Genomic DNA, 22122 nt, shown 5'->3' with positions numbered 1-22122 from the left:
GGAGGGGGCGATGCCGCTCAACCCGCTGCAGCTCAACGGGCGCGAGGCGGTGCTGTCGCTCAACTTATCGAACGAGAAACTCGGGCCCGCATCGGCTGCCGTCATCGCGGCGGGGCTTTCGGTCAATGAGGTGCTGACCAAGCTGAACCTCGACGGCCACGAGCTTGACCTGCGCGGCACCGACTCGGTGACATCCCTCGACCTCTCAGGCAAGGGGCTCGGGCCCGCCTCGGCCATCGTGATCGGATCGCTGGTTACGCGCAACAAGCTGCTGACCAAGCTTAACCTCGACGGCAGCGCGCTCGACCTGCCAAAGTTGCGCGGCACCGACCCGGCGACATCCCTCGACCTCTCAGAGTCAGACGAGGGCCTCGGGCCCGCCTCGGCCATCGTGATTGCGTCGCTGATTGCGGGCAACGAGGTGCTGAAAACGCTCGATCTCTCCCGCAACTACATCGGCGACGAGGGCGCAAAGGCGATCGGCGCGGCTCTGCGTGGCAACGGGGTGCTCACCAACCTCTGGCTCGACAGCATCAACATCCGCGCCGAGGGCGCCGCCGCAATCGCCGAGGCGCTGCGCGGCAACGGGGTGCTGAAAACACTCAGCCTCGACGGCCACCAGCTCGACCTGCCACAGCTGCGCGGCACCGACCCGGTGGCATCCCTCGACCTCTCGGGCAAGCACCTCGGCCCCGCCTCGGCCATTGTGATCGCGTCGCTGGTTGCGGGCAATGTGGTGCTGACCGACCTGAACCTGGCGGACAACAAGATCGGCGGCGAGACCGGCTGGGTCCAGGCGAGCGAGGTCGAGGGCGAGTCCAAGGAGGTCGGGGCTAAGGTGATCTACCAGGGGCGCGAGATGGTTGTGAGCGTGGGCGTGAACTCCGAAGATATCCTGAAGCTGGTCGACGTGCAGACGGGCGTACTCGCGATCGCCAAGGCCCTCGAGGTCAACGGGGTGCTGACCGAGCTTAACCTCGCCCGCAACGGCATCGACGACGCGGGCGCCGTGGCACTGGCCTCCGCTCTGCCCGTCAACGGGGTATTGACCTCCTTGGATCTGGGCTTGAACGACCTCACCGAGGAGGCGGCCCTCAGCATTGTGCGCATCGAGAGGCAGCGCAACAAGCTCACCTCGCTGGGCTTGGCTGGCTGCAGCATCGGCCCAACTGGCGCCGCAGAGATCGCCGAGTACGTGTCGGGCAGTGCGGTCCTGACCAAACTCGATCTGTCCCTTAACAACATCCGCGGGGAGTCCGGCTGGATCAAGGCGAGCGAGGTCGAGGGCGAGTCCAAGGAGGTCGGGGCTAAGGTGATCTACGAGGGGCGCGAGATGGTCGTGAGCACGGGCGTGGACTCTGACGGCGACCTGAAGCTGGTCGACGTAGTGCAGACGGGCGTACTTGCGATCGCCAAGGCGCTCGAGATCAACGGGGTATTGACCAAGTTGGACCTCCAGGCCTGCAACATCCGCGACGAGGGCGCCAAGGCGCTAGCATCCGCTCTTCGCGTCAACGGGGTGCTGAAAACTCTCAAGATCGGCTACAACGAGATTGGCTCAGAGGGCGCCGCTGCGATCGCTGAGGCGCTACGGGGCAACGAGGTGCTGAAATCCCTCTCCCTCACGTCGAACGAGATGGGCGACGAGGGCGCCGCCGCAATCGCCGAGGCGCTGCGCGGCAACGGGGTGCTGACCGAGCTCGTCTTTTGCGAGAACAACGTCGGCGACGAGGGTGCCAAGGCGCTAGCATCCGCTCTTCGCGTCAACGCGGTGACCAACCTCAACCTCTGCAACAACAAGATCTGCTACGAGGGCGCCGCCGCGATCGCCGAGGCGCTGCGCGGCAACGCGGTATTGACCAACCTGCACCTCGGCTGGAACGAGATCGGCGACGAGGGCGCCAAGGCGCTGGCCTCCGCTCTGCGCGTCAACGGGGTGGTGACCGACTTGAACCTCTACTACAACAAGATCGGCCCCGAGGGTGGCGTCGCGATCGGCAAGGCGCTCGCCGTCAACGGGGTGCTGACCAGTTTGAACCTTAGCAGCAACAGGCTGTGCGGTCTTGATGACTCGGGCCGGGGTACCTACTCGGCCGCTGGCATCACATCGCTTGCAGAGGCCCTCAAGGATAACAAGGTGCTGACCAACCTGAACCTCTTCGACAACATCATCGGCGTCGAGGGCGCCAAGGCGCTGGCATCCGCTCTTCGAGTCAACGCGGTGCTGACCGACCTCAACCTCCGCGAAAACCAGATCCGCAACGAGGGCGCCGCTGCGATCGCCGAGGCGCTGCGCGGCAACGGGGTGCTGACCAACCTGAACCTCTACTACAACCAGATCGGCGACGAGGGCGCCAAGGCGCTGGCATCCGCTCTGCGCGTCAACGGGGTGCTGACCAAGCTGGAGCTCGACGGCGACGAGCTTGACCTGCCGGAGCTGCGCGGCACCGACCCGGTCGAGTCCCTCGACCTCTCGAGCAACGACCTCGGACGCGCCTCAGCCATCGTGATCGCGTCGTTGATTGCGGGCAACGAGGTGCTGAAAGAGCTCAACCTCCGCGGTAACCACATCGGGGACGAGGGCGCCACGGCGATCGGCGAGGCGCTGCGCGGCAACGGGGTGCTGACCACCCTCGATCTTTGCGCCAACGGTTTGGGCGACGAGGGGGAGGGAGTGATTCGAGATGCGGTGAGCGGGCGGGTAGGGTTCGAGCTCAGGATGTGAGTGTGCTCTGAGAGCGGAGACGGCGCAGGGGGAAGGGGGAATTAGACGGCGCAGGATGGAATTAGACTGACTGTTGTCTTGACCTCGAGTAGGGTTGTCAAACGTTAACCCTTTTGCTTCATAAGGGTCCTGAGGACCAAATCTCGATATATCTCCAGTCGTAGCAGTGGAACTTAAAACGGCTCGGTAAATATTTAGCCATATATGAGAGGATTACGCCACAGTGTCGTTTGAGTCGACAGTATATCTCCCACAGCCCACGTAAATCCGTCTTTTTCAGACACCCGGAGCCCTCCGCGGCCGCTTCTACGCCGGCGAAGCACCATCAAGCTGCTGTACGGCCCCGGCATCGCCTCCCCTGGCTTAGCTCTCATTCAAGATATTGTGCACATGGGTGGCCTCTACAATATACTCACTGACACTGAACCTCCCAGAGCTCGTCCCGGTCCGTCACGGCCATCCTCGTCCTCCGGAGGGCCCCCGGCCGCGGCGCGGTGCGGCGGCGTCACAAATCCGACCACAGAGCACCGGGACGCGGTCGGGCGATCTGAGGCCCAAGTAGGCGAATGCATTGCCCATCCAGGGCTATCACCTGGACCGAGGGTGAACACTGCTGTCCGGCGCGGCGCTCCAAATCCGCTCTTCGCGAGCTTCTACGGGAGTTCACGCGGCGGATGCCAATCAAGGCGCACACACACACGTCATCTTCTTTCCGGATCCCTCCGATTTATCGCCATACAACTTGTCGCATCCTTTGATACAGGATCAGTCCGTAGTACCCGAACCCCTTCTTGAGCGCCTCCATCGCCTTCTTCAGCCTATCAATCAATGGCGGCGAGCACAGGGAGTGATGGTGTTACGTGGCTGCCTTCCCGTCGGAGCGCTCTCCTACCCGTGGCTGACCAAGGACCACCCCGACCCGCGCGGAGCCAACCTCGCCCGCGTCGCGAGGGCGCTCAAGGCCCTGCTCAGCCGTCCCGACCTCATCCCGCGGCTCGGCGTCTTTTGGGACTTCGGTTCGCTGCACCAGCACCCCGACCCCCCCAACGGCATGCGCACCGACGAGCAGAACGCGCTCTTCAAGCAGGGGCTGCGCTGCCTCGGCACGCTCTACTCCCACCCGCGCACTTGGGTGCTGCGGCTGACCTCCTTCCCGGACGGCCACAAGGCGGAGGACCAGGCCGAGGGCACCAACGTGGCTGCGTACTTTGACCGCGGCTGGTGCTTCACTGAGCAGAGCTGGGCCAGCCTCACCAAGTCCAGCGTCCTCTCGCTCGACCTCGGCAAGATGCGCGACGGCGAGGAGTACGACCGCGACAGATTCATCCTCGACTGCATCCAGGACGGTGGCCGGCGCCCTCCGCTGCTGCCGTCTGCGTTCCATCGCGGCGGAGCTGGAGACGAAGAGCTTCACCAACGGCAAGGACGACAAGCCGCTCGTGAAGCGGCTGTACGAGGCCGCCTTCCAGGAGCAGTTTGGCGAGGCGACCAGTCTGAACTACGGCGGCCTCGGCTGGGGCGACGCAGAGGCGGCGCAGCTGTGGCGGAGGTCCTTGCGAGCGGGGCAGCGCCGCGGCTCAAGGTGCTCCAGCTCAGCGGCAACAAGATTGGCGACGAGGGCTTCAAGGCGCTGGCCGCCGCCCTCAAGGATGGCTGGTTCGTGAAGGGGGCCGCCCCGAGCTTGAAGGCGCGAGACGCCACCCCTCGCCACACGCCCCTCCCCCGCCGAATGCCCATCGCGCCTCCCCTCGCGTGCAGATGCTCTGGGTGGGCAGCACGAACAAGCCGCCAGAGCTGGTGGCCGTGTGCGAGGAGCGCGGCATCGAGCTGCGCTGAGCCTCTCCACGGCCGGGCGGCAAGGGCGCGGGGCCCGGCGGGACCGCCGCGCGAGCTCGGCAGAGAGCAACAGACCCTGCGGCTGTGGAGCACGACGTACAGCGACGGTGCGGGCGCGCGGGTGCGGGTTTCCACTGGCGATGGGGCGCAAGGCCTCGCGCCGCGCGTGTGGTTCAAACTTTATTACAACCCAGTCAGAATAGGGTCAATTTGGGGTATCTTGCGAAGCTAAGGTATTTCTCTTGGTCGCTCTTCACAGTGCCAAAAGCCCAATGTAAAAATTGCACTTTGAATGCCGTGGGGCTCCTGTCGTTAGACGTGGAGACGCGAGGGGGTTGCCCCCCCTTGCCCCACCACCTCGTGTGTGTGGAGAAGAGTTTACCTTAGAGCGTACCTTACCTTACCTTAGCCCACGTCTAGCGCGAGGGTTGCCCCCCCTTGCCCCACCACCTCGTGTGTGTGGAGAAGTTTACCTAAGGTAAGGTAAGGTAAACGTCTCCACACACACAAAGTGGTGGGGCAAGGGGGGGCGACCCTCGCATCTCCACGCCCGGACACGGGCAGGAGCCCCACGGCATTCAAAGTGCAAGCACCGGCCCGGTGCCGTGGGTGAGCACAACCTGCACCCCACTCCTACTCCTATAACACAACCCCCACAGCGTGGTCGTCTACGTGTTCAGAAACACCAAGCAGCGAGGCGAGGGTGAAGGGGTAAGGGGCTGTGTGGGGCTATCTGTGACTACATCTAGCCTGGGGGGTAGCAGGAGGGGGGGGCAGAGGGTAAGATATGGGTGAAGCCAGCTAGTCGGACGCCTTGTCGTCGGAATACTCCTCGGAGCCGGTGTCCTCGTCGTCGTCCTCGGTCTGCATCGCCTCGCCAGCCGTGAACCTGAACACGGCGTCGGCCGGCGCCGAGGCGCCGGCGGCCGTCATCAGGTGCATGACATATTTGTCGCGGCATGCCGCATCAATCTCTCCGTGCTCGGCCAGCTCGTTCGCGAGCCAGTCCGAGGCGACGGTCGTCGCCACGGTGCCCTGGGGGACCGTGGCGCACACCACGCTAGGGCCGCGCCGATATCCGTCGTCCCTCTCTGGGGGCAGCGAATATGTGACCCGAGTCTTGGACCCGGCCTGGCTGCGCGCCCGCGCAGCTGCAGACCGTAGCCCGTCCATCACGTACTCGATGTTCGCGCGTAGCTGCGCGCGCGGGCGCTCCACGCGCTCGGCCTCGCTCGCGGCCGCGCGCTCGCCAGCCTCCTTCGCCCGGCGCTCCTTCTGCCGGTTCTTCTTGGCCTTGCGAGACGCGGCCTTTGCCGCAAGCTGCTCATCTGTGAGCTCCTTCTTCTTCGGCGCGGTGCGCTCGATGTACGAGCGCTCCGCCGCCTTCACCGACTCGCGGTCGCCCGCGGCCTTTTCGTGCTTCAGGTCGACCTCGATGGTCGCGTAGCCAGGCCTTATCACCCTGACACAGGACGCACCGAACAACCTTGCGACACCCACCGCGTCCTCCAGTTGCGCCTTATCGTAGCTATTCCAGGGTCCGCTGCGCATCCCCGGCGGCACGACGGTGGCCGGCGCTTGCGCGCCAGCCCCGTCCGCCACCGGGTCCGCGGCCGCGGTCCCTGTCATAGCTACGCGCGCCATGGAGAACGGCGGGCACTTTGCGCAGAGAGACTGGGTGCACTGAAGTTTACCTTACCTTACCTTACCTTAGCCCAATGTGTCGTGAGCCGGAGCCTCCCGGCTCCGTGACCGTGTGTGCCGATAAACTCCGCCGACAATCGGGTCTCGCTCCCGACACGCGAATTGGACGGCGGCGGCGGCGGTTCCGTCTTCGGTCCCCGCCGGAAGCCCCGCGCATAGGACAACAACGTCTGTCCCACACACCATCACACGCATTGGACGAGATTCGAGTATATGGCGCGATTCCCGCCGCACGTCGCCGCGCCCCGCAACGTCGCTAGCGCATGTTGCTCAGCGAGATGTTGGCCGCCGCGGGGATGTCGAGGCGGAGTGTGACTCCCAGCGCCGACAAACGGACGCGCGTGTCGACCAACAGGACCTCGCCCTCCAGCTCGCCCAGCGCGTCGTTGAGCTCGCGCATGTCGAGCAACAGACCGCGCAAGTCGACGACCAGCGCCACCGTCGCCGAGGAGCGAGGCCCGACGCGCACGGGCGCGGCGAGCGAGCCGACACCAACCAGCCCTGCCACTGGCTTGAAACCCGCACTCCCGGCCTCGCCAGAGCCGACCGTCTCGACCGCCGCAGCCGCCGCAGCCGCCGCAGCCGCCTCGGCCGCCTCGGCCGCTACGCGCGGCTGCGCCCGCCGGACCTGCAGTGTGAATACGAGGGGTGTGAATACGAGGGCTGAGCCCGCCGGACCTGCAGTGTGAATACTGCAGTGTGAATACGCCGACGTCAGGGCGGGAATGCGGCCTCGCGCCGTGTCTTCAGAGCACGCGTGAGTACGAGGGGTGCGAGTACAGCGAACACCGCGCGGGATACAGCGGAATACCGCCGAAGCCGCGTCGTCCTCGAGTGCCAGTCGGACTAGCAAGGGGACGTCTCCCGCTTCTACTCCGCCGGACGAGGATCTGCGAGTTGCTCTCGAGGGTGGCGTGCAGCATGGTGGGGTTGAAGAGCCGCAGCGTGAGTGGCAGCGCGTAGATCGGGTGCGAGTTTGTGGCGGTGCGGTCGTAGCACGAGCTCGGGATTACCTGCAAGCCAAGGGGGCCGGGGTGTGCGATGCGCCGAGATACAGCCGAAGTGTAGCCGAGGTGCAGCCGAGATACAGCCGGGCATGCGCTGCGCCGACATGCGTCGACATGCGCTAAGATGCGCCGAGGTGCAGCCGAGGTGCAGCCGAGGTGCAGCCGAGGTGCAGCCGAGGTGCAGCCGAGGTGCGGCCGAGGTGCAGCCGAGGTGCAGCCGAGGTGCAGCCGAGGGGCAGCCGAGGTGCAGCCGAGGTGCAGCCGAGGTGCAGCCAGGTGCAGCCGAGGGGCAGCCGAGGTGCAGCCGAGGGGCAGCCGAGGTGCGCAGAGCGCCTGCAGCCCGAGCCCGCCGAGCCCGTCCAGCGAGAGCAGCTCCGACGACGCGGCGCTCACTTGCACGGAGCCGGCAGAGGGCCGGGGCGGCGGCGGGCGAAGCGGCGGCGGCGGTGGGCGAGGCGGGTGTGGCGACGGGGGCGGCGGCGGCAGCGGCGGCGGCGGCGACGGCGGCGGCGGCGGCAGTGGCAGCGAGTCGAGGAGGTCTCGCCGCCTCGCGTCGGGCCTCGACCTCGGCTGGGCCGCCTGCGTCACGCATGCGCCGAGGTTAGAGGGGGGAGGGGGGGGGGGGGTACGGTCTCGCGCCGTGTGCTCGCAGCTGAGGCCCTCGCGAGGGTACGTCGGGCTACGAAGACCGTGAATACCGCGGAGTGCGGCGGAGGAGAGATGAGGCAATGTCGTCGCAAGTGCTAGCCGGAGGACGCCAATACGCGCGCAGCTGCTAGGCAGCATCGCACGCAGCATCGCATGGCACACGAGGGGCTGCGCATACCGGAGGAGGACGGCGGAGCGCAGAGAGTCGGGGTGCAAGGATACTCTGCGTCTAGGCTGTACGCTGCCTGCGAGGCCCACGCGAACAGGCCGACGCCGACGCCTTTTGCGATGTCGATCCCCGCGGCGCCAGCGCCGACAGCGGCCTCAGAGCCGCCGATTCCAATGCCTAGCCCCGCCTGTCCGAGGGAAAGAAGGCCGATGGAGACAGACTGGCGAAGAGAGAAGAAGCGAGAGGAGGGAGGGGAGAGAGAGGAAAGGAGAGAGAAGGGCGAGGAGGGCAGAGACTAGAGAGGAGAGAAGAGACAGGAAAGAAGAGACAGGAAAGAAGAGAGAGCCGAGCCTGTCCGAGGTGGCTTGGGGCGGTGCTTGGTGTGGCTTGGGCCGGTGCTTGGTGGCTTGGGGCAGTGCTTGGTGGCTTGGGTCAGTGCTTGGTGGCTTGGGGCAGTGCTTGGTGGCTTGGGGCAGTGCTTGGTGGCTGGGGGCAGTGCTTGGTGGCTTGGGGCAGTGCTTGGTGGCTGGGGGCAGTGCTTGGTGGCTTGGGGCAGTGCTTGGTGGCTTGGGGCAGTGCTTGGTGGCTGGGGGCAGTGCTTGGTGGCTTGGGGCAGTGCTTGGTGGCTTGGGGCAGTGCTTGGTTTGGTGGCTTGGGGCAGTGCTTGGTGGCTTGGGGCAGTGCTTGGTGGCTTGGGGCAGTGCTTGGTGGCTTGGGGCAGTGCTTGGCCCGCCTGCCCGATGCCTAGCCCCGCCTCGCCCACCGTGCCCGCCCCCTTTGCGAGCGGGCTGCCGATGCCGAGCGTCACGCAATCGAGGTCCTACTCTTCACCACCCTCGCTACTGCGTCCTCTTCCTCTCCCTCTCCCCCTCCTCCGCGTGGCGCAGCCGAGGTCCTACTCTTGGCGACTGCCACTGTGATGGCTGCTCGTCTCCGTCCACTTTCTCGCGCCACGCAGCCGCGTTACCTAGCGGCAGGCTCCGGCAGGGCGTCCGCAAGAGACGGCCGAGGCGCGGGGCGTGTTCACAAGAAGACGCGTCATTCCTCGACCAGCCCGCGCCCGACCCAGCCGAGGGCGTCGTAGCGCACCTGCCGAGCAGCCGGAAGTGCAGCCGAGGTGCAGCCGAGGTGCAGCCGAGGTGCAGCCGAGGTGCAGCCGAGGTGCAGCCGAGGTGCAGCCGAGGTGCGGCCGAGGTGCGGCCGAGGTGCGGCCGAGGTGCGGCCGAGGTGCGGCCGAGGTGCGGCCGAGGTGCGGCCGAGGTGCAGCCGAGGTGCAGCCGAGGTGCAGCCGAGGTGCAGCCGAGGTGCGGCCGAGGTGCAGCCGAGGTGCGGCCGAGGTGCGGCCGAGGTGCAGCCGAGGTGCAGCCGAGGTGCGGCCGAGGTGCGGCCGAGGTGCAGCCGAGGTGCGGCCGAGGTGCAGCCGAGGTGCAGCCGAGGTGCGGCCGAGGTGCGGCCGAGGTGCAGCCGAGGTGCAGCCGAGGTGCAGCCGAGGTGCGGCCGAGGTGCAGCCGAGGTGCAGCCGAGGTGCAGCCGAGGTGCGGCCGACGCAACGCGCCTCGTCCACGCGCAGCGAGGGCAGGTCGAGCAGGGAGGGGCAAGCGCCCCCCTTCCGGTCCACCGTCGTCGAGCTCCACCGCACCCCCTTGCCCTTCGGCCGCGGGTCTGCGCAAGTCAGCTCGCCGCACTTGCGGCAGCCCCACTCAGCCGCAACCTCCGCCGCCGCTTCCGCCGCGTCCGCGGCCGCGCGGCTGGTTTTGGCGCCTCGCGTGAGCTTGAGGACCTACCAGCGACGTCGCGACGGTCAGGCGAGGGGTTGCGCTGGTGGTGAGAGAATGAGGGGTGTGGGTGAGAGAAGGAGAGAAGGAGAGAAGGAGAGAGAGAGGGAGGGAGGGAGTGCGCGGGAGGAGGGGCCTCGTTGCTTGCGGACGTGCGCTGCGTCAGCGCGAGGCCCGGCGCAAAGGCTGGCGCCTGATAGCAACTCATCATCCATTGACGGCCCAACATTCATTCATGACCAGGCCCGGCGCAAAGGCTGGCGCCACGACCGCCCTGGCGCGCACGCCGACAGACACCTCGCTCTCGGAGGCGTACGCGGAGATCATCCTCGCCGCCGCATCGCCGACGGCCACCGTGCAGCGCACCGTGTGCGACGACCAGCTCAGCGCCGGTAGGAGAAGGGGGCCGGAAGCGGTGCACGCGCCGGCCGCGCCGCGAGCCAGAGAGCCGGCGGCTGTTTCCGCTGGGCTGCCAAAGGAGGCGAGCTGCGCCGGCTCGAGGCCGACGCCGGAGACGTCGCGCGCGACAAACGGGACGAGGGACGGGTTGAAGAGGAGCAGGGTGAGGTCGGCGTAGACGACGCCGTCGCTACGCACGCTCTGCTCCGCCAGCAGGCCGCACAGCTCCAAGCCAACCCTCCCTTCGGGCAGCGTAAAGTACCCCGTCGTCTCTGCCGTGGCCGAGCACGCCTCGACAGCGCAGAAGTTGACGCGCGACCACAGGAGCAACGGGATGACGACGCCGCAGAGGAAGAAGAAGAGCAGCGCCAAGATTAGCACGGCGAGTGACCAACGAAGCAGTCGCCAGCGCGACCAGCCCGACGACTGATGGCCGTGAGGCTGCTTGTCCTCGTCGTTGACGCTCGTGCGCATTGTGGGAGGGGCCGTGTGTGCGTGCAGAAGCCTGTGCGGTGAAGGAAAGCGCAAAACGTCGGCTGCTGCCGCACCGGGCCGGGGGGCGGCCTGGGCGGCCGGGTAGGTACAAGGACCTAGGACTTGGTGAGAAAAAGAATTTTTCGCCCATGTGAGGACGATACCAAAATCCTGCTCGTGCAGGTGGGACCCTGTCCTCGTCCCATCCCTCGTTTGGCGTGTCTGACTTCTTTCTTTTCTTTCTTTTCGTGAGGTTGATAACTGCACTCCAAGTGCTCCAAGTGCGCACGGGAGAGGCCTCGGAGGAAGCCGTCCCCGACGGAGCGGTTCCGGCCGCCCTCCCCCGATTCCTGCGACTAGTGGGAATGGCGGAGGCGGAGATGGCGGGGGCGCTGCTCGGGATGGAGGGAGGCGCCCTGAGGATGGTGGCTCGGGTGGCCAAGCAGCGGGCGATACAGGTGACGCGCCACTGGCAAGCGGTGGGGATCCCTCTCGAGTCGCTCGGGACGGAGCGCTTCCCTACGCTAGCCGCCTGTCATGGGTGCGGCGGTAAATTTCGCACACTGTTCCACGTGAAGCCGGAAGACGGACCTGCGGCTACGAAAGTGGCTGAAGGGGTGGTTAGCGCCATCCTGGAACGGATTTCGGAGCGGGTGGAAGGAGAAGCGGAGGAGGGGATGAGGACGCGCCTGTGCCACGCCATGCAGGGGCAGGGGGTGTTTGTGTGCTTTTGTTGTGCAGCCCCTGTGGTCCGTGAGAAGAGGAGGCAAGGAGACGGGGCGGCGGCGAGGGGGGAGCAGCCGTCGCAACAGGCGAGCGCACCCCGAGCCGTCGCCGTCGCCGTCGCCGCCGCCGCCCTCGCCCTCGCCTCCGCCGCCCTCGCCCTCGCCTCCGCTGAGGCAATCGGCCTCAACCACCGCTCTGAGTAGACTTTTCGACAGCTCTTGGGGGCTACCGAAACTGTGTTCCCCCTCTTAGGAATGTTGCTCCGGACGTGTATTTCTTCTGATCGGCGTAATTCTTTTCCTCGCGATGTCCACCCTGCCGCGCCGCTCGCGCCGCTCGCGCCGCCTCGCCGCCGTCGCCACCGCCGCGCCCTCGCCAATCACGCCACCACCCGCCCGCCTCCTCGACCTCCCCACGGAGCTCCTCGTGCGCGCCCTCTCTCGCTTCGAATGCCCCATCGACATCGCTCGCGTCGCGGCCGTCTCGCTTCTCTTTCACGCCTCGCTCGCGGTGCAGGGCATCCGCTTGTGGGCGCAAGAGCGCGGCTTCGAGCTGCCGGCGCAGCCGGAGGACGAGGGCTGCGCCGTGCGGTGGCTGTGCTTCGCTGCGCTGCTGTGCGAGTCCAACCCGCCGGCGAGGGCGGCGGCAGGCCCATGGCACAGCGTCTTCATCGACGGCGAGGGGCGGCTCTCGTCGTGCGGAGCGGCTGAGCCTTGGAGCCCAGGCCTCCTCGGGCAGGGCGAGGGCGTGACACGGCGCAACACGCCGACCCGCCTCCCGTCGACGCTGGGCGGCGAGCGCGCCGTGAGTGTTTCGGCTGGAGGCGACCACAGCCTTGCCCTCACCGCCGGCGGCGCCGTCTGGAGCTGGGGCGATGGAACCTATGGCCGGTTGGGCCACGGCGACGAGGAGGACCTGCTGATGCCCAAGAAGGTCGAGGCCTTCGCTGGCCAGCGCGTCATCGCTGTGGCGGCTGGAATCAACCACAGCCTCGCCCTCACCGCCGACGGAGCCGTCTGGAGCTGGGGCGAAGGAAACTTTGGCCGGTTGGGCCACGGCGACGAGGAGGAGCAGCTGCTGCCCAAGCAGGTTGAGGCCTTGGCTGGGCAGCACGTCGTCGCTGTGTCGGCTGGATCCGCGAACAGCCTCGTCATCACCGCTGACGGCGCGGTGTGGAGCTGGGGCTATGGAGCCTGTGGCCAGTTGGGCCACGGCGACAAGCATGACCAGCATATGCCGAAGAAGATCGAGGCCTTTGCTGGGCGGCGCGTCGTCGCTGTGTCGGCTGGAGAACATAGCCTCGTCTTCACCGCTGACGGCAGTGTCTGGAGCGGGGCCGTGGAGAATATGGCCAGTTGGGCCACGGCGACCTGCAGCAGCTGCTGCTGCCCAAGAAGGTCGAGGCGTTTGCGGGGCGGCGCGTCGTCGCTGTGTCGGCTGGACTATTCCACAGCCTCGCCCTCACCACCGACGGAGGTGTCTGGAGCTGGGGCAGGGGAGTCGATGGCAGGCTGGGCCACGGCGACGAGCAGAACAAGCTGCTGCCCAAGAAGGTCGAGGCCTTTGCTGGGCGGCGCGTCGTCGCTGTCTCGGCTGGATGCAGCCACAGCCTCGCAATCTCTGCCGACGGCGCCGTCTTTACCTGCGGCACGGGTGAACGCGGCTGCCTAGGCCACGGAGAGGACGTGTCGAACCAGCTGCTGCCCAAGAAGGTCGAGGCGTGGCCGCCTAGCACGCCCGCATCCGCTTGACTACTCAAATGGGCGGTTCGCGGTTCGGCCGGCTCTAAACGCTTCTCCACAGTGTCGGACCGCGGCGTCGTCGCGACGGACGCGGCTTGAAACACACGCGCGTCCGGATCGCGCGTATTACGGGCGACTCGTGACACGACAAGCGGGTTTCAAGCGAGGTACGCACGCATGTCGCATCACAAGGAGAAGTACTTTACGTACGTTATAATTAATGAGTTAATAACACGTCGCCCCCCTCGCGTGGTCCGGACGCCGAACACCGTCGGATCGGAACTCTCACTGACTCACAGATCGTAAACGTAATCAAAGGAAGAGTGGCTCAGCATGCCGAAGTTCACCGCGGTGACCGCCCCGACCGAATTCTTTCCCTCCAGCTCTGCAGCTCCAGCGTGCACGGTCCTGTGGAGGCATGTCGTCGAGCTGCATTCTCCTCCTCGCGTGGCAAAGCAGTGGGCTGCTCTCCAGCTGGGTGCAGAGCAAGAGCCTGCTGCGCGCACACCGGATCGGGCCGCGCCGTTCAGCCATCGCCGCCGCCGAGTCCTGGACTTACGATGGGAAGGAGCCGGGAGACAGCCGCTACAGCAGCAGCAGCAGCAGCTATCGCGTGCGAGAGCGCACGGCGGGCGGCTACGGCGGCGGCTATCGCCGTGAGGGTGGCGGCGGCTACCGGGACGGCGGCGGCTACCGGGAGGGCGGCTTCCGCGAGCGCAGGGCCAGCGGCTACGACAGCCACCGCGGCGGCGCCGCGTCTCGCGACCGGCGCGACGTGCGGCGGCAGTCGCAGGGCGGGACCACCAAGCCCGGCGACTGGACTTGCCCGAGCTGCGGCGCGAACGTGTTTGCGTCCAAGGCGCGGTGCTTCAAGTGCAACACGCTCAACCCGGACCCTGTCGCACGCGCCGCGGCCGCCTCCCGCGCCGGCGGGCGGGGGGTGCCTCCGTGGCACCCCGACAGCAACGGCGGCCGCGGCGGCGGCGCGGTGTGGGAGTGGCAGGGACTCGAGGGGGGGGAGGACTTCGAGGCGGGGCTGGCGGAGGACGAGGCTGCCTTCCGCGCCGCCTTTGGCGCCGCCCGATCCTCCGGCATCGACTTCGCATCGTACGCCGACATCCCGGTCGAGGTCGAGCTGCCGCGCAGCATGCCGCAGCTCACGGCAGAGACGGCGCCGGTCGAGCGCTTCGACGAGCTCGAGTGCGGCCGCGTCCTGCAGCGCAACCTTCGCCTCGCCGGCTTTGAGGTGCCGACGCCGGTGCAGGCGCACTCTGTGCCGGTGGCTCTCGCGGGCGGGGACGTCATTTCGGTGGCGCAGACCGGCTCCGGCGAGACGACTCCGCCTCCATGCTCTCCCCCCCCTCCCCCCCCCTCTTCACACCTCTCCGCTGTGAGCAGGCAAGACGCTCGCCTTCATGCTCCCGATCCTCAAGCGGCTGCTGCAGAGCGGCAGTCGGAAGGGGACGCGCGGGTACGGCGGCGCGTACCGCCGCGGCAGGGGGGAGCCGGTCGCTATCCGCGCCCTGGTCTTGGCGCCGACCCGCGAGCTCGCCCAGCAGATTCACGCCGAGGCGGAGAAGTTTGCCTTCCGCACCGGCCTGCGCGTCTGCGTGGCGTACGGCGGGACGCCCTTCGGTGCGCAGATGCGCCGAGCTCGAGGGCGAGATCTGCCGAGATCACGCGAGATCACGGCCGGTCCGGCGAGGGGACGTAGGTGCGCAGATGCGCGAGCTCGAGCGCGGCTGCGACATCCTCGTCGCGACGCCCGGCCGGATCAACGACATGGTGCAGCGGGGCCGCGTCTCGCTGCGCGCCGTGCAGTTTCTGGTCCTCGACGAGGCGCGAGACTCTTCCGAGACTCGTCCGAGACTCTTCCGAGACACCTCGGAGACACGTCCGAGACACCTCGGAGACACTTCCGAGACACTTCCGAGACACCTCCGAGACACTTCCGAGACACCTCCGAGACACTTCCGAGACACTTCTGGTCCTCGACGAGGCGGCGCCGGGCGGCATGAGAGGGGCCCAGTCTCCCTCCTTCCTTCCCGGGTTGAGCGGGCAACGAATGAACACCCTCTCCCTCCCTCTCTCTCTCCCTCTCTCTCTCTCTCTCTTGTGGCACGCACACACCACCACACAGGCTCTACGTGACAGTCCAGTGCTTTGACATCGCACACACCGACAACACCGGCACAACAAACGCCCGATCTCTATCTCGGCCTCTGTCAGGCCGACCGGATGCTCGACATGGGGTTCGAGCCGCAGATCCGCTCAATCGTCGAGGAGGCCGATATGCCGGCTGGGCGTCGCCGGCACGGCGGCGGAGGCGGCGAGGGCGGCGAGGGCGGTGAGGGCGGCGGGGGCTATTATGGCGAGGAGGAGGGCGAGGCGGAGGGCGAGGCGGCAGGGCGGCAGACGGTTATGTTCTCCGCAACCTTCCCGAAGGCCGTGCGCGGCATCGCAAACTCCTTCCTTGTCGACCCGCTGATGCTCAAGGTCGGCCGCGTGGGCGGCGCGGCGCTCTCCGTCACCCAAAAGGTCGTCTTCGTTGCGGGCCGCGACAAGACGGACGAGACGGTCGAGCTGCTGCAGGCGGTGCCCGGCAAGACCATCGTCTTCGTCAATACGAAGCGCGCCGCCGACACACTTGAGGCCGAGCTGAGCGCGTGCGGCCACCCCGCGGCGTCGGTGCACGGCGACAAGGACCGCTCCGCCCTCTTCTCACAACCTCCCTCTCTCGCCGTCTCCGTCCCCTCCCTCGCCCGACTCTGCCCACCACCCTGCCCCCTCCCCACCACCCCGCCCCCTCCCCACCGCCCTGCCCCCTCCCCACCGCCCTGCCCCCTCCCCACCGCCCTGCCCCCTCCCCACCGCCCTGCCCCCTCCCCACCCCTGTCTCCCCTCCTCCCTCGCCCTCTCCCCTCCCTCACCATGCCCCACCGCTCGCCCCTCCGCAGGACCAGCGCGCGAGAGAGCGCGCCCTCGGAGACTTCAAGTCGGGGCGGATCAACGTCCTCGTCGGCACGGACGTGCTCGGCCGCGGCATCGACGTGCCCGAGGTGACGCACGTCATCAACTACGACGCGCCCGACGACATTGAGGACTACACGCACCGGATCGGTGAAGCGTCCTCGACACTTCCTAGACACTTCCTAGACACGTCCTAGACACTTCACCTCGCCGATCCGGCGGTATGCGGACCAGGTGGTGCACCGGCTGCTGCGAGACACTTCCAGGACACGTCCTTGACGTGTCCGAGACATGTCCCACAGGCCGCACGGGCCGCGCGGGCAACACCGGCCTCGCCACCACCATGCTCAACGCGGCCAACCGCAACATCGCGCGCGACTTGCTCCACACGCTCACCACCTCCAAGCAGGAGGCGAGGGTCGCCCACGCACGCACGCACGCACGCGCACGCACGCACGCACGCACGCACGCACGCACGCACGCACGCACGCACGCTCGCACACTGCTCACCCACGCGCACTGGGCCTTGCACTTTCAAACCGCGCCAGCTCCTGTCTCGGGACGGGAAGTCGCGAGGGCTAGCCCGGCTCTTCCCCACCACCTTGTGTGTGGAGACGTTTACCTTCCTTGTACCTTACCTTAGGCGCCAGAGTGGCTCGCCGACATGGCGCCACTCAGGAAGGGAGGCGGCCGCGGGCGCCGCGGCGGCGGCGGCGGGCGAGGGCGTGGCAGGCGCCCCAGCCGGTACGGAGGCGGCGGCGGCGGCGGCGGAGCCTACCGCGGCGGCGGGGGCGGGGGCAGTCGCCGCTGGTGAGTGCGAGCGCCGACGCCCCGAGCGACGGCGCAAGCCAGGCTTCGACGCGCGCCAGCACTGCGAGCGCGAGGCTGAGGTGCGAGCTCTGTGGGGGGGAGGTCAGGTGTTCGTGTGTTAGAGGGACGGGTTGAGAAGTTACTGAGTTTCAGAAAGTAAAATACGTATGTAGGAAGTGAATGCAGAACCAGAAGGGGGGGGGGGGGTTGTGACTTGTGTGGGATGTGTGGGGAGGCAGGCTGGGGGGCCAAAAATTGGCAATTTCTTTTGTGGCCTCCAAAGGGGACCATGCCGCGGCATGTGCGCAAAAAGCGGGCTGCGAAAGCGAGGAATGTAGAATGCGGCCAGGTGTAGGGCTGAGCCTGGGGGGGAGTAAAACCCCCGAAAAGTGGGGAAAAAGAAAACCACCCCCCCCCGAGCCCCGAAAGGGGAGAGGTTCAAAGAGGGGACCCTCCCAGGGAGGGGCCCCACTTTTCTGGGTCCCCCCCCTCCCTTTTAAAATTAAGGGCGGCCCCCCCCCCCCCCCCAGCAGCAGCGTTTTGCTGCCGGGACCCCCCCCCCCCAGCAGCAGCGCTCTGCTGCTGGGGGGGTCGGGACCCCCCCCCCCCAGCAGCAGCGCTCTGCCTGTGGGGGGTGCTGGCATCTCTGTACAGACAGCAGCTGTAAGTAAGTACGGTTAGCGTTCCAGTGGCGAGAATTTATGGTCGCAGTGGTCTCACCGGCGTACCCTCCTACTGCCAGCCAGCTGCCAGCCGGGCGCGGGGCACGCCAGTCTCTCTTCTTCTCCTCTCGTGCCTCGCGGCGCCTCTGCTTCAAGGTACAAGGAGTATTGCTCTCGCAGCCCATACGCCGTGGCACAGCGGAGAGTACTACGATTCAGTCGATCGATTTCGACGAGCGAGCGATCCGAGGATCGAGCGCCGGGGGACCGATAGGCTAGGGAGATCAACGCTGATCGATCAACGTCAGCCGAGACGCCCGAGTGAGTGGCTCACTATACGGCTTTTAGTGTGGTAGTACAAGATAGACTCACATGGTCACATTCACAAGTCTTTAGTAAAACGCAAGCACTCGACACGACGAAGGGCGTATTGGGCTCGAAGGCGCGGTGAACACAACCGACCGCCTCGAGCGTACCGCTAAAACACGAGCCGAGGTGGGAGGGGGCGGCTGCGGCGAAGAGTCGGGAGAGCTGGGTCCAATGCCTTCTGCTGCTGGGGGGGTCGGGACCCCCCCCCCCAGCAGCAGCGCTCTGCTGCTGGGGGGGTCAGACCCCCCCCCCTAGCAGCAGGGATGACTTTAGAACATAGAAGGGCAGGGGGGGTATACGGCTCTACCGAGCAATGTGCGGCCGCTCAGGAGCAGGAGGCAGCGTGACGGAGGGGCGAGGGCAAACATGGGTGACGGCTAACAGTTTGGCTAATAAACACAAAACAAACTAGGCCGACTGCGCAGCGGCTCAGAGACAGAGTCAGGGGCTAGTACCGCGCTCCGGGTTTCCCCTAGCAGCAGAACGCCCCCTCTACTCGGAGCTAGTAAACACCAGACATGCACTCCAACTTAGCGACGGCGTCACCACGTCAAACCCCCCCTAGATGGCCCCGACAGACCATTCCTAATGACCCACCCACCCCAAAGGCGCGCAGGCGAGGGTGAACTGTCCGAGAGGGGCGGCGCTCTCGTCGTAGAGGCTCCACTCCAAGTGAGTCTGCGGCCCCCCCGCGTAGCTCGTTTCGTACGACGACGTCGAGTCCGGCGGCGAAGCGGACCGAGGGCCGAGGAACGAGGCCACTTGAAGAGGCACTTGCAGCTCGTATTAGCGACCCTTGGCCAGCATGCTCCTCACTCGAGCTTGCCCGCGTGACGAACGGGGAGAGCAGCCGGTCGCGCTCAAACTCCTCGCGGTCGCGCTTGCGCGCCGCGCCGTCGGGGCCATAGGACCCGAGCCGGTTCTGCGCCCGCTCGAGCCAGCCGTAGAGCTGAGGGCGGCAGCGCTTGTAGGCGAGCGCCGCGTCGACCGCCGCGTGCCAGTTCTGCCGCGCGCGCATCCGTGCGGGTGGGAGGCGGACGATCCTGGTGCACGGATGGAAGGCGCGGTCCGCAATCTCTGTGGTGGTCGGGACGACGACCTGCTTGAGGGCGCTGCAGCTCGAGAAGGCGCTGTGCTCGATCAGCGTGAGGCTGGCGGGGAAGGTGATGGACGCGAGGGAGCTGTTGTGGGAGAAGGCCGATCTTCCGATGCTGATGAGGCCGTCGGGAAGGCGGATGTGGTTCAGGTCGTGGCACCTGGAGTCGAGTGCGTTGGTATTGAGGAGGAGAGACAGACGTGTCATATGGAATTTGAGACACGCGCGCGCACCAGAGGAAGGCGGTCCGGTGGATGCGCTCCACACTGGCGGGAATGTTGATGTCCCGGAGTCTCTTACATCCGACGAACGTGCCTTGTCTGATCTCCTTGAGGCCGGCGGGAAGGAGTACGGACCTGACGCCGCAATTCTGGAAGGCGTACTGCTCGACAGAGCAGCCGGCAGGAATGACAATCGACAGGAGCCCGCTGCAGTTCATGAAGCTGCCTTGGCTAACATAGACGAGCGAGTTCGGGAGTGTGACTCGTTGCAGGCACGACTTGGCGTAAAAGGCGTTGCGGGGAATTTGTGTCGTGCCGTCTGGCACCTCGACGAGTTGGTGGAAGCCGTCCCAAGGCTTTGGGTCAATAGGCGGAGGAGGTGGCTTCTCCGGCCCGCCGAAGAAGTACCTCAACATGCGAAGAGGCATTTTGCGAGCATACTGATTTGGACGGCTTCTCAACGCGAGCCGCCATCAACGTCTTGCACCCCAGCTGTGAACAGACGCACTTGCCCACGATTCCCGCAGAATTTTCGCTAATCTCTCACGCCTAATAGGTGCACGAGCCCGAACGGCGTCTGGACGGACGGTGCGCAGGGGACGGACTGCTTCGCAGTCCCGGGACTCGGAGAGCAGTGCGGCTTCTCCCGCGGCGCACCTCGAAATGTTGGAGATCCCGTGACGTTCCTGGGCGTGACCTACTTCGAGTATGAATGCTGTGAGCCAGAGCCAGAGGCAGATGTTTGCGGTTGCGACATTGAGTCGATCCAGATGCCCGAGGCGAGTCGTGCAACGAGTGCGTCGCGTTTGCGCACTGCATAGCGGGTGGGTAGGCCCTAAATCGGCGGGAGGGGTAGGGCTATATCGACAGAGCTAGAGTATGATGTATCTTATTCCGGGGCCCGTGTGCGGGGAGCGAACCTTAGCGACCGCCCAGAAGCTTTCTGAGCGAACCAATCGGGCCAGGATCATCAGCATATGTCCCCTCCACAACATCGTGGGCGTTTGAGCGGTATTTGAGGAGCACCGCCACTCTGAAGTTCGGCCGGGTGGTCTGCAGACCCCCCCCCCCGGAGCAGCAGAGGCTCCGTGGGGTCGAAAACTCGACGCTGGGAGTCGCAATCGTCAAACCGTCGCAACACCACGCGGTACGCACGTACCGCCCACATCCCCTCCACCGCTGAGAAGGCGCAGATCGACCGCCGGGCCGCGTAGCCGTCGTTAAGGAGCGGTTTTTGGAGCCGTACGAAGAGGTCCCAGACGGGCGAAGATGCGGTTTTTCGACGACCACACGCGATTTGGTATCTGGTTTTTGCTAAAAACGGGCCGCCTAGTGCAGCATCACTAGTACAACACGCAACTACACTGAGGGCTCCACACTGGCCGGTATAGGCGAGCACCGGCGGCCTCACGGTCGCCGGAGTGGACGCACTGCACACACACTGTGACCGTGTCGACGGTGTGACAGTGAGCTGACACAATCGTCGGCGCCGCGCTATCGCGGCGCCCCGCAGTCTACACACCTCAGGCGCACCCCTGAACGCGCCATGGGCGCGCAGATACACCGCAGCGCCGAGGAGAATCCACACCTGGCCGGTCCCGAGCCCCGTCCTGGGCCTCCAGGCGGCCGAAGATCGGCGTTCGGGCGGGATGAACTTGTCGCAAATGGAGCAAACTTGGCGCGGCTCGCCGCTCGCGGTACCGGGTGAGCCTGGATAGGGCAAAATCTGGGGTGAATACGAGGGACAGAGGTCGCATTTTTGTCGCGCAAGTTTGCGCGGTGTGGCGCTGCCCCGCTGCCGAGGGCGCCACCAACCCGTGGCGGCGGCATTTCCAGCCCAAATTGGGCGTTCCGTGCGCCTTGCCGGCGAGAGTGGACGGGCTGTGCATCGTGGGGGGGGTGAGTGGGAGGGAGGTGGTCGTGTGCCTACTTTGTCGGCCGCGCGCGAGGAGAATTCTGGGTGTGAGGCGCGCAGGAGGCGAGGGTGGGCGCGCCGGCGGTCGAGCCGCCGAACAATTCGACGTGGCGCAGCTCCGTGCCGGCGGGGACGACCAAGCACATGATGTCGGCGGCGGTCGCGCGACGAGCGAGAGCCGCAGGGGCCCTCTGAGAGCCAGGCGCCGAAAAGCAGCGTGGGCGGCGGCCGCGATCAGCCACCTGTGGGCGGTCATCGGGGTCGCGGTCAAGCTCGCGACGGGGTGAATCTGGTGCTTCTAGTATCACTGGTGGGCTGGGTGTGCAGCAGCGGCGCTCAAAAAGAGGGAAAAAACTCGGCAACTGTTTGGAGTGTCTACTCTTTCGACGCACCGTCCTCGACCGCGCTGAAGAGCTGGCTGGTGGTCGCGCGCGGCGCGTCAGCGCCACTCCGACTGGTCGGGCACCTCGGCTGGGTCCATCGGCAAGAGGCCAGCGCCGTCGGGGAGCCCCGCGAGCGCATGGGCGGCCGGCGCGAGCGGAGGACGCGGGCCGAGATCTCGCTGTCTTCGCACGAAAATCACAAGCCGCCAAGGGGGGGGTCCGAATAAGATACATCATAAGAGGGCTCAACCACCCCTCCACCCCTCCACCTTCCACCCCTCCACCCTCCCGGACCGAGAGAGGTCAGTCTTCGAGCCCTCCCACTTCCACCCCTCCGACCGGAGAGGGCTCGCCAGCCCACAGCGCACAGGGCTGGAGGGGTCCCCGTCGGATCGGCGTCGGGAGGGCTCCACAGGGCTAACCCCCTCCTCGGACGCCGGGTGGGCTCGGAAGGGACGGTCGGACAAGGGAGGATCTTCGTGGCGGGAGGG

General features: G+C 66.6%; 5 protein-coding genes across 5 annotated transcripts in view; 4 read left to right on the top strand and 1 right to left on the bottom strand.

Annotated features, from left to right (window-relative positions):
• Positions 1-1333: 1333 nt before the first annotated feature.
• On the top strand, positions 1334-2725 carry EMIHUDRAFT_65190 (hypothetical protein; the record flags this gene model as incomplete). Its single annotated transcript, XM_005774137.1, has 1 exon — positions 1334-2725. The coding sequence occupies one exon, from the start codon at positions 1334-1336 to the stop codon at positions 2723-2725; it is 1392 nt and encodes a 463-aa protein (XP_005774194.1).
• A 5409-nt stretch (positions 2726-8134) lies between these two features.
• EMIHUDRAFT_435700 (hypothetical protein) lies at positions 8135-8671 on the top strand (the record flags this gene model as incomplete). Its single annotated transcript, XM_005774136.1, has 2 exons — positions 8135-8520; positions 8561-8671. Coding segments are annotated over 2 exons (495 nt in total), but the record flags the coding sequence as incomplete, so codon positions are not given.
• A 158-nt stretch (positions 8672-8829) lies between these two features.
• EMIHUDRAFT_310446 (hypothetical protein) lies at positions 8830-9009 on the top strand (the record flags this gene model as incomplete). The annotated part of the gene is made up of 1 exon (XM_005774135.1): positions 8830-9009. The coding sequence occupies one exon, from the start codon at positions 8830-8832 to the stop codon at positions 9007-9009; it is 180 nt and encodes a 59-aa protein (XP_005774192.1).
• A 5277-nt stretch (positions 9010-14286) lies between these two features.
• On the top strand, positions 14287-16989 carry EMIHUDRAFT_65228 (hypothetical protein; the record flags this gene model as incomplete). The annotated part of the gene is given in 8 exon segments (XM_005774134.1): positions 14287-14595; positions 14609-14840; positions 14920-15032; positions 15435-15510; positions 15613-15947; positions 16169-16325; positions 16478-16593; positions 16819-16989. Coding segments are annotated over 8 exon segments (1509 nt in total), but the record flags the coding sequence as incomplete, so codon positions are not given.
• A 1403-nt stretch (positions 16990-18392) lies between these two features.
• EMIHUDRAFT_415806 (hypothetical protein) overlaps positions 18393-22122 on the bottom strand; it is a 6671-nt gene continuing 2941 nt past the window's right edge. Inside the window, exons 3-5 of the mRNA XM_005774133.1 lie at positions 19346-19659; positions 18583-19272; positions 18393-18537 (exon numbers count right to left, since the gene is read on the bottom strand). Of these exons, the coding sequence (XP_005774190.1) occupies positions 18519-18537; positions 18583-19272; positions 19346-19659 (1023 nt within the window). The 3' untranslated portion in view covers positions 18393-18518. The remainder of the gene's footprint in view (positions 18538-18582; positions 19273-19345; positions 19660-22122) is intronic.

Source organism: Emiliania huxleyi (genome assembly GCF_000372725.1).
Source record: "Emiliania huxleyi CCMP1516 unplaced genomic scaffold EMIHUscaffold_32, whole genome shotgun sequence".
NCBI classification, from domain to species: Eukaryota; Haptophyta; order Isochrysidales; family Noelaerhabdaceae; genus Emiliania; species Emiliania huxleyi.
The sequence above is the reverse complement of the archived record's forward strand: the minus strand, read 5'-3'. Positions and strand labels throughout refer to the sequence as shown.